The following is a 16,495-nucleotide window of genomic DNA, read 5'->3' on the forward strand; positions in this document are numbered from 1 at the left end:
ATTAGCGATGTGCACATAAGTGCTGTGGGGCTGAGGGTGGGATGAATGAGCGTGGGAAAGAGAGGTGGCGTGGCTCAGTGGAAAGAGCATGGTCATGGGTTCTAATCCTAGCTCTGCCACTTATCAGCTGTGTGACTTTGGGCAAGTCACGTAACTTCTCTTGGCCTCAGTTACCTCATCTGGAAAATGGGGATTAAGACTGAGCCCCATGTGGGACAACCTGATTACCTTGTATCTCCCCCGGCACTTAGAACAGTGCTTGGTACTTAGTAGGCGCTTAAAAAATACCACAATCAAATCATTATTATTGTTATTATGAATATCAAGTACTTAAAGGGACCAGATCCACGTACAAGGATGATGCAGAAAAGTCTTCCAGAAATCCCTTCCATTCTAACTCCTCCCTCTTTCCCCTCCTTGCTGTTCTTTTCTATTCCCCTGCATTCCCTCTCGGCTTCCCTCCCAGCTTCCCGCTCCATCTCCTTACTCAGGACTCCTGGATTTCATTCATTCATTCAATCGTATTTATTGAGCGCTTACTGTGTGCAGAGCACTGTACTAAGCGCTTGGGCAGTACAAATCAGCAACATATAGAGATGGTCCCTACCCAAAAACAGGCTCTGAGGTGGATGGAGCAAACCTGTCCTCCTTCTTCCCCGCGCTCAATCACCTCAGCCCTCCACAGTGGGAGAAGAGGAGAAGGCTTGGAATGATCGTTTCCCACAGCCGGGACTCACACGGGACGAGACTTTTGAGGGGTCATCTAGTCCAGTCCCCGGCCTCCAGCCGGACCAGGCCGACTCACTCTCTCACTAGCTGGTCGGCAGACCAGCTCCCCTGTTCACTCTGGCTTGGCTCCCGCAGAAGCTGATCGAGAAGGAGCCACGGGACACTCTCTGTACCCTGGACCGTCAGAAAGCTCTGGTCGCTGTGGCAGGTCTCAGGTATCCTCTCCGGCAACCTCCGACCCCGCTCCCCCATTCCCCTATCCCCGGGGTGGGGTGGTGCTTCCCCTCTGGGAGGGGAGTTTCCCACTCAGGAGCCCCCTCCCCAGCGGCTTGTCTCTGTGGCAGCAAACTGAAGCCCCCGCTGCAGCCCAAGGAGAGGTCCGACCTGCTGTACACCTGCTTCCAGAGCCTCTTCACTCTGCCCCTGCTAGAGACCCTGGAGAGGCACAGCTGCCTCATGGTCAACCCGCCCAGCATCAAGGTGGGCCCTCCCCGCGGCCCTACCCCGTCTGCCCTGCCCTGGCCTGCCCTACTCTGCCTGTCCCGGTCTGATCTGACTGACTGACTGACTGCCTCGGACCCCCTCCGACCCGGGCCCCAACTGTCTCCAATGGATTTCTCTGGCCCTGACCCCCAACTGATGACTGACTGACCGCCCAGAAAAAGCCACTGGAGCATTGCTTGTGTGAGGAAGAAACGTATTCTTAGGCACTTACTCCAAGCAACCCCATGCAACCCCCAGCCTAGCTGGATGGGGCCACCCAGAGACCTTCAGCCTGCCCAGGGGATTGGGCTGGGGGAGGCCGGGCTGGGTGGGAGGCCTCATCTCCTGCAGCTCTGGTCCTTGACTGGAGTCCAGCTGGTCGTTCCTTCCTTTCCTTGTTCTCCGCCTTGCACTGAGACTGCCCTCCCCAAGGCCTCTTTGCCAAATCCATCAGCCTCAACTCCACTCTGAGCTTTCTCGACCTCTCAGCTGCCTTTGATGTTGTGGACCATACCCTTCTCCTGGAAACGTTATCTAACTTTGGCTTCACTGACACTGTCCTCTCCTGGTTCACCTTCTATCACTCCTTTTCATTCTCTTTCACAAGCTCCTCCTCTGTTTCCCACCCCCTAACTGTGGGGTCCCTCAAGGGTGTCCCCTTCTATTCTCCATCTACACCCACTTTCTTGAAGAACTCATCTGCTCCCACCTTTGCGTTTCAACTACCGCCTCTATTAGGCTCACACCAACCCAGCCTGAACACTTCACACCTCTAAATACCAACCTACTCACTGTACCTTGACCTCTCCATCCACCTCTGGATCACACCCTCCCTTCTGGCTGGAACTTCCCACCCTATATCTGACAGACCACTGCTCCCCCCATTCTCAAATTCTACTTAAATCATAATCCTCCAGGAAGGCTTCCCTGAATAACCTCTCATCTCCCCGCCCCGGTCTAATAATAACCATAATAATTATGGTATTTGTTAAATGCTCACTATGTGCCAGGCACCGTACTAAGCGCTGGGGTGGATACGAGCAAATCAGGTTGGACACAGTCCCTGTCCCATGTGGGGGTCACAGTTTCAATCCCCATTTTACAGATGAGGTAACTGAGGCATAGAGGAGCAAAGTGACTTGCCCAAGGTCACACAGCAGACAAGAAGCGGAGCCGGGATTAGAATCCGTGACCTTCTGACACCCAGGCCCTTGCTCTATCCATTATGCAATACTGCCTCTTCCTTTCATTCATTCAATCGTATTTATTGAGCGCTTACTGTGTGCAGAGCACTGTACTAAGCACTTCCTTCCTTCTGCTCCACGCCTATGTACCTAAGCCTTGACCCAGTAAGCACTTTAGAGACTCACCCCACACCCACAGCCCTCAGGTCAACATCCTTATCCTCTCCCGCTTCCCCTTTTAATATCTGTCTCCCCAGCCAGACCTTAAGTTCCTTGAGGGCAGGGATCATCTCCCTGATTAGTGATTAGTTCCAGCACTCAGTCACTGATCAATAACTACAGTTGATTGACGGGTGATGATTCTGCTGGTCTAGGATTTGTACAGGGACACTATGTCGGCTTTGGATCAGATGTTGCAGGGTCTCCTGTGGGAGAGTCCCAGCCCGAATGAGGCTCAACACATCCTGGAGGTAAGAAAGATCGGGCCCGGAAGGGCTGGGGTGGGAGCGGCGGGAAGACTCGGGGGACGCTTGGGGGCTCAGCTTTCCTTACGTTCAGGGTTCAGGGAATCCTCTCGCCCTGGGCAGGCCCCCTTCCCCTGCTGCCCCTGGAGGGGCCCGGAGGGGAGGAGTCGGGGGCACGTGGACACTTGAAGCAGCGTGGCTCAGTGGAAAGAGCCCGGGCTTTGGAGTCAGAGGTTGTGGGTTCAAATCCCAACTCCCCACTTGTCAGCTGTGTGACTTTGGGCAAGTCACTTCACTTCTCTGGGCCTCAGTTACCTCATCTGGAAAATGGGGATTAAGATTGTGAGCCCCCCCATGGGGCAACCTGATCATTTTGTAACCCCCCCAGTGCTTAGAACAGTGCTTTGTACATAGTAAGCACTTAATAAATGCTATTATTATTATTATATACCCAGGCCCGGTGAGAGAGGGTTAGGTTGAGGTCTTCTGTGTCCCCACGCTCTCTCTATCTCTCTCATTGAAATGCCATTATTATTATTATTATTATTATTATTATTATTATTATTATTATTATTATTATTATTATCTCCCTCTCTATGTCTCTGTCTATTCCTTGCATCTCTCCACTTCTCCATCTGTTTCTCCCTCTGTCTCAGCTTCACAAGTCTCTGCATCTCCCTCTCTCTCGTACCCCTCTTTTCCTGTTTTTCCTTTTTATGGCATTTATTAAGCGCTTACTATGTGCAAAGCACTGTTCTAAGCGCTGGGGAGGTTACAAGGAGATCAGGTGGTCCCACGGGGGGCTCAGAGTCTTAATCCCCATTTTCCAGATGAGGGAACTGAGGCCCAGAGAAGTGAAGTGACTTGCCCGAAGTCACACGGCTGACAGCTGGTGGGGCTGGGATTTGAACCCGTGACCCCTGACTCCAGAAACCGGGCTCTTTCCACTGAGCCACGCTGCTTCTCTCTGCGTCGCTCCGTCTCTCTGTCCGTCTCTCCCCCCGTCTCGGCTTCACATCTCTCTGCATCTCCCTCTCTGCACCGCTCTCTCTTTCTCCGTCTCTGCTTCACATCTCTCTCCGTCTTCCCCTGTAAGCATTTCTCTCTGTGTCTCTCTGTCTCTTGGCCGGGCTCACCCCCGCCCTCAGCAAATCTGCCACTGGATGAATTCAAGGAAATCGCATGAGCGCCAGCGAGCAGTGAGAACCAGCACCATCCTCCTCAAGTTCGTTGTGGAGCGGTTCAGCCTCGCAGTGAGTCCACCGGCCCTACGCGTGTCCATCCCCCTGGCTCATCTATCTAATCGCCTCTCCCCTTGCCCCGCTAGTCCCCGTTCCTCACCCTGAAGGCGCCGGAGTGGAAGCGGGAGGAGGAATGGGAAAACCAGACTTCGTTCTAGTAGTAGTAGTGGCTTAGTGGATAGAGCCCGGGCCTAGGAATCAGAAGGACCCGGGTTCTAATCCCGGCTTGGCCGCTCGTCTGCTGTGTGACCTTGGGCAAGTCACTTTGCTTCTCCGGGCCTCAGTTACCTCATCTGTAAAATGGGGTTTAAGTCTGTGAGCCCCCCCATGGGACAACTTGATTACCTTGTTTCCACCCCAGCGCTTAGAACACTGCTTGGCACATAGTAAGTGCTTAACAAGTACCATAATTATTAGTATTATTATTAGCCACGGCACTTGTAGCAGTGGAAGTACTACGATCGGTCACATTCTGCTCCTCTAAAAACAACCTTCTCCCATCCCTTGACCTCTTCTTTCTCACCGCCGACCCCTCACCCACATCCTCCTTCCGTCCTGGAACCCTCTCCCCCTTCATGTTCGACAGACCATCACTCTCCCCACCTTCAAAGCCCGCCTAAAATCACATCTCCAGGAAGCCTCATCCCCCACCTACTCCTCTCCCGCCTTGTTCACCCACGCTCTTGGATGATGATGGGAATTGGGCCCCTGCCTCCCCAGAGAAGTGCCCCCGAGCTGGGGCTGGGGTCTCCCCCTTCTCCCTCCACAGCCGGCCATCCAGTTCAGCAGAATGGGGCATCTAGTGGGCATGCTGGGCATGCTGTGTGGGGACCCTGAAGAGGGCACGAGGTCCCAGGCCAAAGAGGCGGTGTTCTACCTCTACAACGTCATGCTGCGCCAGAAGGGTAAGGCCTGGGCAGGCCAGGGGCTGGGGGAGGCCGAGGGGGCCACACCAGGAGGCCAAGAGGGCAAGCTGCTTCATAACGGGGCTTTCTGGTCCCTCCATGAGGCTCTTCCACCTCCCTCCCAGCCTGCAGGACTCAGCCAAAATCCCGCTCCTCCAGGAAGCTTTTCTTGGTGAACGTAGCCCCGCCTGCCCTCCCTCCCTCCCTCCTTTCCGCTTCCCTCCCTCTCTCCCCCTACCTCCTCTGGCATCCAGTCCGTACTCCTCCGGGGCAATGATGGGCCAAACCCACACCTGGAGTTGTGGAAATTTTCTGTGGGTTGGAACACCTAAGCCCCTTGAGAACACAGATCCATGAGTCCCTAACTGGGGTCAGGAGCGGGGATGGAGGCGTAGGGACCGCAATACAGACTGGGGCACAGGGCCTTCCCCGCCCTCTCTCTCCCCTCCGGCCCATTTGGCTGCTTGGATGTGCCCACAGGGCTGAGGGATGAGGCGGAAGCCCATCTGAAAATGAAGAAGCACTGTTCCATCTTGGGCTGTTCTCCGGACCAGGAATTGGGATTGTGGTCCTTCTCCTCCCTCAGCAGCTTCCAGATCGTGAAGGTGACCGCCCAGCTAGCTGCCGGGCGCTCGTCCGGCCCCCGGGGGCCCGTAATAAATGGATAGGCGCGGACCAGGAGGGAGTCTTAGAGAAGCAGCATGGCTCAATGGAAAGAGCCCGGGCTTTGGAGTCAGAGGTCATGGGTTCAAATCCCGACTCTGCCACTTGTCAGCTGTGTGACTTTGGGCAAGTCACTTAACTTCTCTGCGCTTCAGTTACCTCATCTGGAAAATGGGGATTAAGACCGTGAGCCCCCCATGGGGCAACCTGATCACCTTATAACTTCCCCAGCACTTAGAACAGTGCTTTGCACATAGTAAGCACTTAATAAATGCCATCATCATCATCATCATTATTATTATTTAAGGCGGCCATTATCCAGTGGGGGAGATGGGTCATCCAGGCCCCCTGGCTTCCAGGGATCCCTTAGGGTGGGTCAGTGGAATCAATCATATTTATTGAGCACTTACTGTGTGCAGAGCACTGTACTAAGTGCTTGGGAAATACAAGTTGGCAACATATAGAGACGGTCCCTACCCAACAGTGGGCTCACAGTCTAGAAGATAATGACAGCATTTGTTAAGTGCTTACTATGTGCAAAGCAGTGTTCTAAGCGCTGGGGGATACCAGGTGATCAGGTTGTCCCACGGGGGGCTCACAGTCTTCATCCCCATTTTACAGATGAGGAAACTGAGGCTCAGAGAAGTTAAGTGACTTGCCCAACGTCACACAGCAGACATGTGGTGGAGCTGGGATTCGAACCCGTGACCTCTGACTCCAAAGCCTGGGCTCTTTCCACTGAGCCACGCTGCAGGATGGCCTCTCAGAGAGCTCCCAGGCCACGGGAGGTGGGAAGGAGGTGGTGGTGGTGGTGGGGTTCCCACAGGAAACCCCCAGCTCAGTTGGGGAGATGGAACAGTGACATGTACTACCAATGTTGATTATAGTCATCAGGGTATTGGTTAAGTGCTCACTCTGTGCCAAGCACTAAGATGAGGAGTTCTGTCTCGGATGCATTAAGATTGCGGTGTTAGTGGGTCGTCCCAGTAGAGATGTTCTGAAGGCAGGAGGAAACGTGAGACTGCAGAGAAGGAGAGAGGTCAGGGCTGGAAAGAGAGATTTGGGAATCATCCATATAGAAATGGTAGTCAAAGGGGAGGAATGTGGTTTGAGCAGATGGAGAGTGGGAGGAAGTGGCTGTGAAAGCTTCCTGGAGGAAGCAGCTGGAATTCAATCAATCAGTCAATCGATCACTCGTATTTATTGAGCATTCATTCATTCAGTCGTATTTATTGAGTACTTACTGTGTGCAGAGCACTATACTGAGCGCTTGGGAAGTACAAGTCAGCAACATATAGAGATGGTCTCTACCCAACAACAGGCTCACAGTCTAGAAGCGGGAGACAGACAACAAAACAAAACACGTAGACAGGTGTCAAAACCGTCAGAATAAATTCCAGGAACACATTGTCCCTTAGCCGAGAGAGCTCCAAGCCCCAAACCAGAAGTTTGTCCACTTTCTTCCCCGGAGGAAACATTTCTGTTTGCTCCCCCAAGGATCCATGGTGATTGGTTGGGCCCATGAGGCTAGGCCCTGCTTCATAATAATAATGATAATAATTATGGTACTGTAAGCGCTCACTATGTGCCAAGCACTGTTCTAAGCGCTGGAGTAGATACAAATTAATCTGGTTGGACACAGTCCCTGTCCCACATGGGGCTCACACTCTTAATCTCCGTTGTACTGATGAGGTAACTGAGGCCCAGAGAAATTAAGTGACTTGCCCAAGGTCACACAGCAGAAATGTGGTCGATTAGAACCCAGGCCCATGCTCTATCCACTAATTAATTAATTAATGATAGTATTTGTTAAGCGCCTACTATGTGCAAAGCACTGCTCTAAGCGCTGGGGAGGTTACAAGGTGATCAGGTTGTCCCACAGGGGGCTCACAATCTTAATCCCCATTTTACAGATGAGGTAACTGAGGCCCAGAGAAGTTAAGTGGCTTGCCCAAAGTCACCCAGCTGACAATTGGCGGAGCCGGGATTTGAACCCAAAGCCCGGGCTCTTTCCACTGAGCCACGCTGCTTCTCTGGTGTCTGACCGTGGGTCCGACTCTGGGGTCGTCCAAGCCTCTGACCATGTCCCTCGCCAGCTCCTCGGGGAGAGCGTCCGGGCCCCAGCGGGGTGGGGGTCCCCGGGGAGAGCCCGGGGAGACCCAAGGTGACTCCTGCTGTGGCTGTGCACTTTGCTCCCTGCAGGCCTTTGGGGAGAAATTTGAACCATGGCAGCTGAGGGACCTGCTGGGCACCCTGTTGGACGGGCTGTGTGGCCCCATCCACTTCCGGGCCCAGACCGCGGCCCAGATGCTCTATGTCACCTTCGAGATCTTCGGAAACCAGCTGGAGGAGGCAGGAGGCCAGGGGACGGCGGTGGGGCCAGGGGAGAGGGAGGACTGGGGGATCTGGGGCAGGGGGGCTTCCACCCCATCTTGCTGGGACCATCAGGGAACTTTCTGTGGGGGCTGGGCCAAACCAGAGGGGAGCTCACTCATCCCCAGGAGCCCGGAAGGCTTCCTGAAAGAGGAGGGGGCTCCAAGTGGAGAAGAGAGCGATCCTGTGGTCCAGAGGGGAGATGGCCTGGGGGCTGAGCATTGGGGCCCTTCCAGAACAGGGACCCATCTGGCTTTGCTGTGGATCTCCAGGGCTCTCCTAGCCCAGTCCGTCAATCCATCAATCCGTCCATCAGCGGAGACCGTGTGCTGAGACTTTGCTCTGTGCCGAGCGCTTTGCCCAGCCCAGCATGGAGCAGTCAGAGACCCGAGAGTCCTGTCAGCCAGAATTTGGGGGGTGGACCACATCTGCCCCACCCTCCTCTGTAGGGTCTCCAACCTGACCTCTCCCAATGGAGCCCTACCCGTCCCCCCTATCCGTGGGTCCCCCACGGCGGGAGACCGGTGGACCGGTTGGCGTCATAAAGTCCCACAGCCCCCCACCCCCGATCCCGACCCCCGGGCCCACTTCCAGGCCTCCCTTGTCCCAGGTGTCCAACATCGGGAAGAGAGTTTACCTGCAGCTGTGTTTCATCCGCACGTTGTCAGTGAAGAAGGAGGCCCTGAAAGCCATCTCCGTGCTTGTGCGGGAACACACCCGGGAGTTGGTGGGCGCTTTCCTGGAGTACTCTGTGTCCATGGACAGGTACTGGCCCCCTCCCCAGTCCCCGGCCCCCGGCCCCCTCCTCAGATTAGCTCTAACACACGCACTGTGGAATTGGGCAAGTGCTTACTATGCGCCAATCACTGGGATGGGCGCTAGGGTGGATCCGGCCCAGAACAAATCGGACACAGTCCCTGCCCGCACGGGGGCTGTGGGTTTCACCCAGCACCCATTTATTGATGGGGACTACAGAGACCCCTGCCCCTCTCTCCTCAGTGCTCCGGGCCCTGTCCATCTCCCCTCAGTGCTCCGGACTCTTCCCAACATTCTTCATTGCCCCCGGCCCTGTTGCTCCTTCCAGTCTGTGCTCCGAGCCGTCTCTCCCCAGCACTTCCATAGTAGCCTGCAAGGGCATCCTGTCTCCAGGAGCCACTCCCGGCTGAGTGGCTCCCCGCATCCCCATCAGGCACGTGATCGAACTGTGGCGGGCCGTGGGCTCGGAGCCCCACATCTCCCCGCGGATCCTTCTGCTGTTGCTCGAGAAACTGGAGGAGCGGCCCTCTCTGGAGCAGATCTGCCAGATCGAGGAAGAGACGTACCCTGAGTCTCTGGCTGTGAGCCCTGGGGAATCCCCGGGAATGTGGCTGGGAGGCTTCCTCTCTGGGAACTTGAGAGCCCAGGGCACCGGCCGGTCGGGGGTGGGGAGGGGACGCTTCTGCCAGGAGGCAGGAAGATGGCCGTGTCACCCTCTGTCTGAGACTGGAGGAGAGTCTCAGAGTCTCAGAGAGTCCCATCCCCGCCAACCCTGAGAGCGCCAGTCTCTGGTCTTCCTCCCTCCCACCCCGGCCCCTGCTAGGCCCTGCCCTGCCTCCAGTCTGCCCTCTTTCCCAGCCTCCATCCCTCCCTCTTCCCCCAGCCCCTGTTAGCCCCCACCCAGCCTCCACCCCGCCCTCTCTCCCAGCCCCCGCTTGCCTCCGCCAGCCTCCACCCTGCTCTCTCCTCCAATCCCTCCAGTCTCTGCCTGGGCTCCATGCCCCCTCTCCCCCAGCCCCCACCTGCCTTCGCCCTGCCTCCATCCCACCCTCTCTCCCAGGCCCCGCTAGCACCCTCCCAGCCTCCATCCCACCCTCTCCCCAGGCCTCAGTGGCCCCCACCCAACCTCCACCCTGCCCTCTCCCCAGGCCATGAACACATTGTATGAGATGCTCTTTGTGCCTGAGTATCAGGAGGCCCTCCACGCCGCTTACCCCCGCCTCTTCTTTGCGCTGGTCACCCAAATCCATTACATCTTTGACCTGGACTTGCTGGATGAGGACGAGGTGCACTGGAGGAGCTACTCCAGTCAGAAGACCCTGGTGGCCACCGCCTGTGGGTGCCCTTGGGGCCAGGAGTCGGGAGCCGGGAGCCAGAGTGCTTGGAGCCAGGATCTGGGGGCCGGGAGGAGCAGGAGCCGGAGGTATGGGTGCCAGGAGGGCCCGGAGCTGGGGAGGGTGGGACTCGGGGCGGGCTGGGAGGTGGGGTGGTACGGAGCTGGGGGGCAACCGGGAGCCTGGGGGCTTGGGAGCCAGGGACTTGGGGGTCAGGTGGCCTGGGAGCAGTGGGGTACTGGGAGCCAGGGAGGACAGGAAGCTGGGGAGGACTGGCAGCTGGGAGGAACAGGAGTTGGGGGAGCAGGGGGTGGGAATCATAGGGGCCGGGAGCTGTGTGTGTCGGGAGCCGGTGGGCCGACGGCATTCCTGCCCTCTCTCTGCCCCTGCCCCTGGTTCGGCTCGGCCCCAGCACGTCCGTGGAAGCTGTCAAGAGTCTGTTCTCCAAGAACGGCTTCTGGCAGGAGTTTGCCTTCCTGGAGCTGCAGGAGGCCTGGGACCAGCTAGCTGGACCGTTGACCTACTGCAACGGAGTCTGCCTGCTGGCCAGGTACTTCCAGGGCCTTGGCCCAGAGCTGGCCCGGGGACTGGGGGATGGTGGGGTGGGCTATGCCTGGCACAGAGAGGGAGAGATCTGGGGGTGCCATTGCTAAGAGGTCAGGGCTCAGTTCTGTGAAGGAGAGTGGAAGGGCAGAGGCCAGTTTGCAGGACAAGAGCCCCCTCTGTCCTCGGGGACCCCACCGCCCAGGGGCAGGAGGAGAAAGCCACTAGTCTGAGGCCTCAGTGGACTAGCTGGGCCCCCCATGCTCAGAGAGAGGGCCTGGCCCGCCTGCCGACCCGTCCCAGGGAACAGGCTCCTGGGGTTCAGGGTGGCTGGGGGCGCGTCTCAGCTCACGCCCCTGGGACTCTCGCTCCCGGGTTTCAGGGTGCTGGGGTCAAGGTGCCAGACTCAGGATGCCTGGGGGCGGGTCTCCGCTCAGGGCTATGGTGGAGTACCACTCCCCCCGCATTCCCGGCATCCTGCTCCAGGCACTCACCATGATCCAGAAGGAGGAGGACAGACAGAGAATGGTGGCCATGATTTTCTTCACTGAGGTGCACACTCACACTCCTCTCTCTCTCTCTCCCCCTTCCCTGGCCCCGCCACATATATCGGGGAGGGCCGTCTGCCTTTATTCAGGACAAGGGGAATAATAAGAATAATAATAATAACATTTATTAAGAGCTTACTATGTGCAAAGCACTGTTCTAAGCACTGGGAAGGTTACAGGGTGATCAGGTTGTCCCACGGGGGGCTCACAATCTTCATCCCCATTTTACAGATGAGGTCCCTGAGGCCCAGAGAAGTGAAGTGACATGCCCAAGGTCACACAGCTGACGATTGACAGAGCTGGGATTTGAACCCGTGACCTCTGAGTCCAAAGCCCGGGCTCTTTCCACTGAGCCACACTGCTTTTCTAAGCTAGTGAGGAAGACCAGTGGGGAAGCTAGTGGGGAAGCTAGTGATGAGGGGAGGAGGCCACCCAAAACCAAACACACACACACACACACACACACACACACACACACACACACACACACACACACACACACACACACACACACACACTCACTCTCTCTCCTTCCCCAGCAGGCCCCATCCCCAACAATCGCGGTCTCAGATGGGATCCCCTCCATCCTTTCCTCCTCCTTCCTCTCCCCCTCCTCCCCTTCCCCATCCCCCCTGCCTTATCTCCTTCCCCTCCCCACAGCGCCTGTATATATGTACATATGTTTGTACGTATTTATTACTCTATTTATTTGTTCATTTTATGTGTACGTATTTATTCTATTTATTTTATTTTGTTAATATGTTCTGTCTTGTTGTCTGTCTCCCCCTTCTAGACTGTGAGCCCACTGTTGGGTAGGGACCATCTCTATAAGTTGCCAGCTTGGACTTTCCAAGCGCTTAGTACAGTGCTCTGCACACAGTAAGCGCTCAATAAATACGATTGAACAAATGAATGAATATATATGTACCGAGGAGGGACTCAGGGAGAAAGGCAGGGACAATGTAGTGAAGGAGACTGAATGATGGCTGAGGTACAGACAGTAGGTGCCCATAACCCAGACGTACAGCCTTGGTCCAATTAATGAATAGTATTTATTAAGTACTCACTCTGCAGAGCGCTGTACTCGCCTCGTGGGAGACTACAATAGAGCAAGTAGCTTGCAATCTAAAAGAAAGCTGACAGGAGACGTGTCCATGAGGCCGGTCTTTGGGGTGGCCCCTGGAGTCTTTCCTGAGGGCAATTCCCTGAGGTGGACTGGGAGGTCGGTCCGTGAGGTGTCCTGTGAGTTGGACCCTGATCCCGAGGTGGCCCGCGAGGCTGGCTGCTGAGTTGGGGTGGTGGGGCTAGGCTGACCAGTGATCCAAACCGCTTCCAGTTTCTGAGAAGCCCTGCCACGGCCAACCATCTGTCCCGCCACATCATCCTCAGACACCTGACCAAGGGCATCCAGGACCCCAACTTGGTCGTGAGGGTGGTCAGTCTCCACGGCCTCAGCACCGTCTTCCTCAACCCTGAGAAGGTGAGGGCCGGCCCTGGGTGGGGGAAGGGGGCTGTGGGGTCCCTGCCCCCCGTCCCCCCAGGCATGGCCGACCCTGACTCCCTCAGGGAGACCTCCTGCGGGCCCAGGTTCCCGCATTCCTGGATGCCCTGTATGATGCTAACGAGAAGGTGTTGGTGAGCGCCATATGCGCCTTGTCGGACGTGCTGTACAAGCTGGGCAAGCAGGGGCCCGGCGCCCTCGGCCTGGACATTGCCCTCAGCCTCCAGGCCTTCTTCGATGATGTGAGGCCCCCCTGGGAGCTCGCGGCCGGGGACGTGGGTCTGGCGGGGTGGGGAGGGAGGGAGGTGGGCCCATGTTGGCACACTATTGGGTGGAGTTTGGGAAGTGAGGGCACGTGTGTTCGTACGTCCGCGTGTGTGGTGGTGGGGGGTGTGACTGGCTAGGAAATGTGTGTCCACAGGCCAGCGTCAGAAAGTTGGCCCTCCTTCTGTTGGACATCCATGGGACCCAGACCCCTCACGCCCACCTCCTTCTCAGGCAGGCATCTCTGGCCTGACCTCTGCCCTCTGCTCCCAGGAGAGGTACGCAGTCCGGGGAGCTGCCATCTCAGCCTTCGGCAACCTGGTGGGCTGCCTGGAGGGCAAGGAGCCCGGAGTGCTGAAAGATCAGGTCTGCCGAACCCTCATTCCCTTGTTCTTCCACTTCCTGGATGAAGACAAGACCGTGATGAAGGTTAGCCCCTCCATCTACCTGGGGCTCTTGCAGTCTGCAGTCCCGGGGCCCCTCCTCTCGGTGTGTCCAGTCCTCCCGTGCCCATCCCTGGCATCCCTGGCCTTCCCTTTCGGCCTCAGCGGTGCAGGCGGATGGGATCTGATGGAGGCCGGAGTCACCCGGGGCCTGCCCCAGCCCCTGGACCCCAGTGGGGGCTGGGTGAGGCAGGGCGGGGGACTGGGTCCAGGGATCTCGAGCCCATCCGCTTCACCGTTGCTCCACAGAAGGCCAAACTGACGTTCTTCCGCTGCGCCAGCTTCCTGCAGTGGGATGAGCTGGGGAAGTTGTTCCGGCGGCTTGCCTGGGAGGACGGGCTCCGGGGTCTGCACAGCGTCTGGAAGTGCTTTGTGAGGCGCCCGTCGGGGGGCAAGGGCGGGGGCTGGGGTGGGGACTGAGCCTGGGGCTGGAGTCTGGGGCAGGGGCAGGGGCAGGGCTGGGAGCTGGAAGATGGGACTGAAGTGAGGAAGGGGGGTGGGGGTGGGCTGGAAGTTGGAAGCTAGGCTGGGACCTGGAGTGGAGCTCCTCCCCCATAGCATCCCTGCAGAAATCTACCTTAACCTTTGCCTACTGCCTCCGTTTCCCCATCTGCAAAATGGGTGAGGATCTGCCTCAGTGGTGCGGGGTGCTCATCAGAGCCATCCCTCTGCCTCTGCACAGGACTGGCCCCAGCCACATTCATTCATTCAATCAATCGTACTTACTGAGCGCTGACTGGACGCAGGGCACTGTACTAAGTGGTTGGGAGAGGACGATAGAACAACGAGCTTACAGACTCCCACCGCTGGCACTCCCAATCCTCCTGCGTCGGTGGCGAGGACCCTGGAGGCCGGTCCATGCCCCTGGGTGGTCTGAGGAGGGCAGGAGCTTCAGCTGGCTGCCCTGGATGGGGCGGATCCTGAGTTGTCCCCTCTCCCTCCTCACCAGATGGAGAATATGTTTGACAACACCAACCTCTTCCTGTCCCAGGCCCTCGGCTACGTCAGGAGCAACCAGTGGACACTGCGCATGGCAGCTGCCCTCTACATTGGTATCCCAGCCCACATCCATGCCCTGACCTCTTTCTCCCTCGCCCCCTTGCCCAGGGCCTCAGTAGCCAGACATGCATCCCGGTCTGGACCTGGGCCCAGCCGACCACGATGGGGAAACCCTGGGCCTTGCGGCCAAATGAGCCTTCCCCTACCCCACATCCCCTCCCCAACTCCCCCATCAGCTTGGCTGGCATGAATGACTGTTCCCAGCACCCCTCATCATCTTGCCTCCCTGCCTCTCCGCAGGACACACCATCCACTTGCTGCCCATGGCCATATCTAAGATTCTGGACCAAAAAGGGGCACAGGCTCTCTTGCGCGGTAAGGTGGCCCCTGGGCCCAAAACCACGGGTGGGGTGGGTTGATATTGGGCCGGGTGGGGGTCCCGGGCAAGGGAGATATGAGGAGGTTCACCCCAAAGCGACAGCAGCGATCAGTGTTGCCTCCGGTCTGTCCCAGGCCCCCACCCAGCCATCTTTCCCCACCCCGGGCAGGTCTGTCCCTTCCCGTGCCAGGAGAAACAGCGTGGCTCAGTGAATAGAACATGGGCTTGGGAGTCAGAAGGACCTGGGATCTAATCCCAGCTCCACCGCGTATCTGCTGTTTGGCCTTGAGCAAGTCACTTCACTTCTCTGTGCCTCAGTTCCACCATCGGTAGAATGGGGATGAGTGGAGTCCCATTTGGGACAGGGACTATGTCCGACCTGATTAACTTGTATCTACCCCAGCACTTACAGCAGTGCTTGGCACAAAGAAAGCACTTAACAAATACCATAATGATAATAATAATCATTATTATTATTATATCCGGCCATCTCCCCCACTTATCATATCCGTCTCCCCCACTGTGACGCCCCTCATCCGAGCTGTTCTGCCTCTCCCCTTTCCTCAGTCTCCCCTGACCTGAGTAGGTTTGTCTCTCCCCAACCCCTGTTTCCCTCCAACATCCCAGGGACGGGTGGGCCCGTCTCTACTCTTCCCCTGTCTTCCCCGCAATACCCCTGGCCAGGCTGAGCCTGTCTCTTTTCCTGAATCTCCCCCAGTGCCCCTGGCCCAGACCAGTCTATCTCCCTCCCTGAATCTCCCCCAGAGCCCCTGCCCTGTCTCGCTCCCTGAATCTCCACACCAACAGTCTCCCCCATCCCCGGAAGCCCTGGATGCCAGGGTCAGCTGGGCTGTGGCCAGATCCCCTTCCCCTTGGAGTGACCCAGGGAGGCCTGCCCAGGTCGGGGGATCAAGGCAGGGGGCTGAGGCAACTGGAAGGAGGCTGTGGGGTGGGGAGAGAAGACCCGAGGGGCTGGACTCAGGGCGGTGAATGTTTGGCTCGTCCTTCAAGGGGGTGTGACTCTCCCCCTGCCCCCCAAAACCTTGCAGCGTTCTACAAGCTGCAGCACGACAAGGAGGAGTTTATCCGTCAGGTGGCGAAGACTCACATCATCAGCCTGCAGAAGGTGGTTCGGCTGGTGTAGGGCCAGCCGAGACCCCCGCCCTCTGCCCGCCCCCATCACCCAGAGGTGATTAAAAGTGTGTGCCTTCCCCAGAGCCGCCGTCTCTCCCCTTGGACAGGACTCCAAGCTTTGGGCCGGCAGCCTGGCTTTTGACTAGGCCAGCTGCCTGATTTCACTTGGGCCTTGGAGGGCACGGGGCTGGAGCCTCTGGGACAGAGTAGACTGGGGCTGGGGCAGAGCTGGGGCAGAACTGAGGCCTGGCTTTCGGATGACCTGTCCCCTGTCTGGTTCCAGTACAGAAGTGGGCACTTTGATGTCCAGTTTTGTTTTTCTGTTGGGGGGGGAGCAAGCTTCCTTCTGCTGAGTCTCATAGTGTGGACATCCCCATTTATGTCACACTGGCCTGGGAGGGAAATCCAGAGGATCTGATGGAGATGGGGGTACTGGGACTTAGATAGTCCCTAGGATCCCATGGAATCAGCATATGTGCGCAAAATGGAGCCCTCGTTTTGTTCCACTCCATTCCAGATGTCACGTGTGTGACATTTGTCTGGCGTTCAGGA

The 16,495-nt window shown here is 57.3% G+C and overlaps 1 protein-coding gene across 5 annotated transcripts in view; it reads left to right on the forward strand.

Moving 5' to 3' along the window:
• Positions 1-16,021, forward strand: part of LOC119929906 (maestro heat-like repeat family member 5) — a 56,731-nt gene extending 40,710 nt beyond the window's left edge. Inside the window, exons 12-30 of one of the 5 annotated variants that reach the window (XM_038748255.1) lie at positions 865-944; positions 1,074-1,209; positions 2,771-2,866; positions 4,009-4,113; positions 4,871-5,006; positions 5,487-5,611; positions 7,872-8,021; positions 8,653-8,807; positions 9,232-9,379; positions 9,947-10,221; positions 10,545-10,682; positions 11,113-11,227; positions 12,560-12,703; positions 12,790-12,966; positions 13,262-13,417; positions 13,681-13,803; positions 14,381-14,483; positions 14,731-14,805; positions 15,859-16,021. In XM_038748255.1, coding sequence (XP_038604183.1) covers positions 865-944; positions 1,074-1,209; positions 2,771-2,866; positions 4,009-4,113; positions 4,871-5,006; positions 5,487-5,611; positions 7,872-8,021; positions 8,653-8,807; positions 9,232-9,379; positions 9,947-10,221; positions 10,545-10,682; positions 11,113-11,227; positions 12,560-12,703; positions 12,790-12,966; positions 13,262-13,417; positions 13,681-13,803; positions 14,381-14,483; positions 14,731-14,805; positions 15,859-15,953 — 2,532 coding nt within the window. In that variant the 3' untranslated portion in view covers positions 15,954-16,021. Of the gene's footprint in view, positions 1-864; positions 945-1,073; positions 1,210-2,770; positions 2,867-4,008; positions 4,114-4,870; positions 5,007-5,486; positions 5,612-7,871; positions 8,022-8,652; positions 8,808-9,231; positions 9,380-9,946; positions 10,222-10,544; positions 10,683-11,112; positions 11,228-12,559; positions 12,704-12,789; positions 12,967-13,261; positions 13,418-13,680; positions 13,804-14,380; positions 14,484-14,730; positions 14,806-15,858 lie in introns of those variants that run through there. The other 4 variants (XM_038748256.1, XM_038748257.1, XM_038748259.1 and 1 more) reach the window with 4 other exon arrangements.
• The last annotated feature ends 474 nt before the right edge of the window (positions 16,022-16,495 follow it).

The sequence above is a fragment of the Tachyglossus aculeatus genome, chromosome 6, assembly GCF_015852505.1.
Source record: "Tachyglossus aculeatus isolate mTacAcu1 chromosome 6, mTacAcu1.pri, whole genome shotgun sequence".
Lineage (NCBI taxonomy): Eukaryota > Metazoa > Chordata > Mammalia > Monotremata > Tachyglossidae > Tachyglossus > Tachyglossus aculeatus.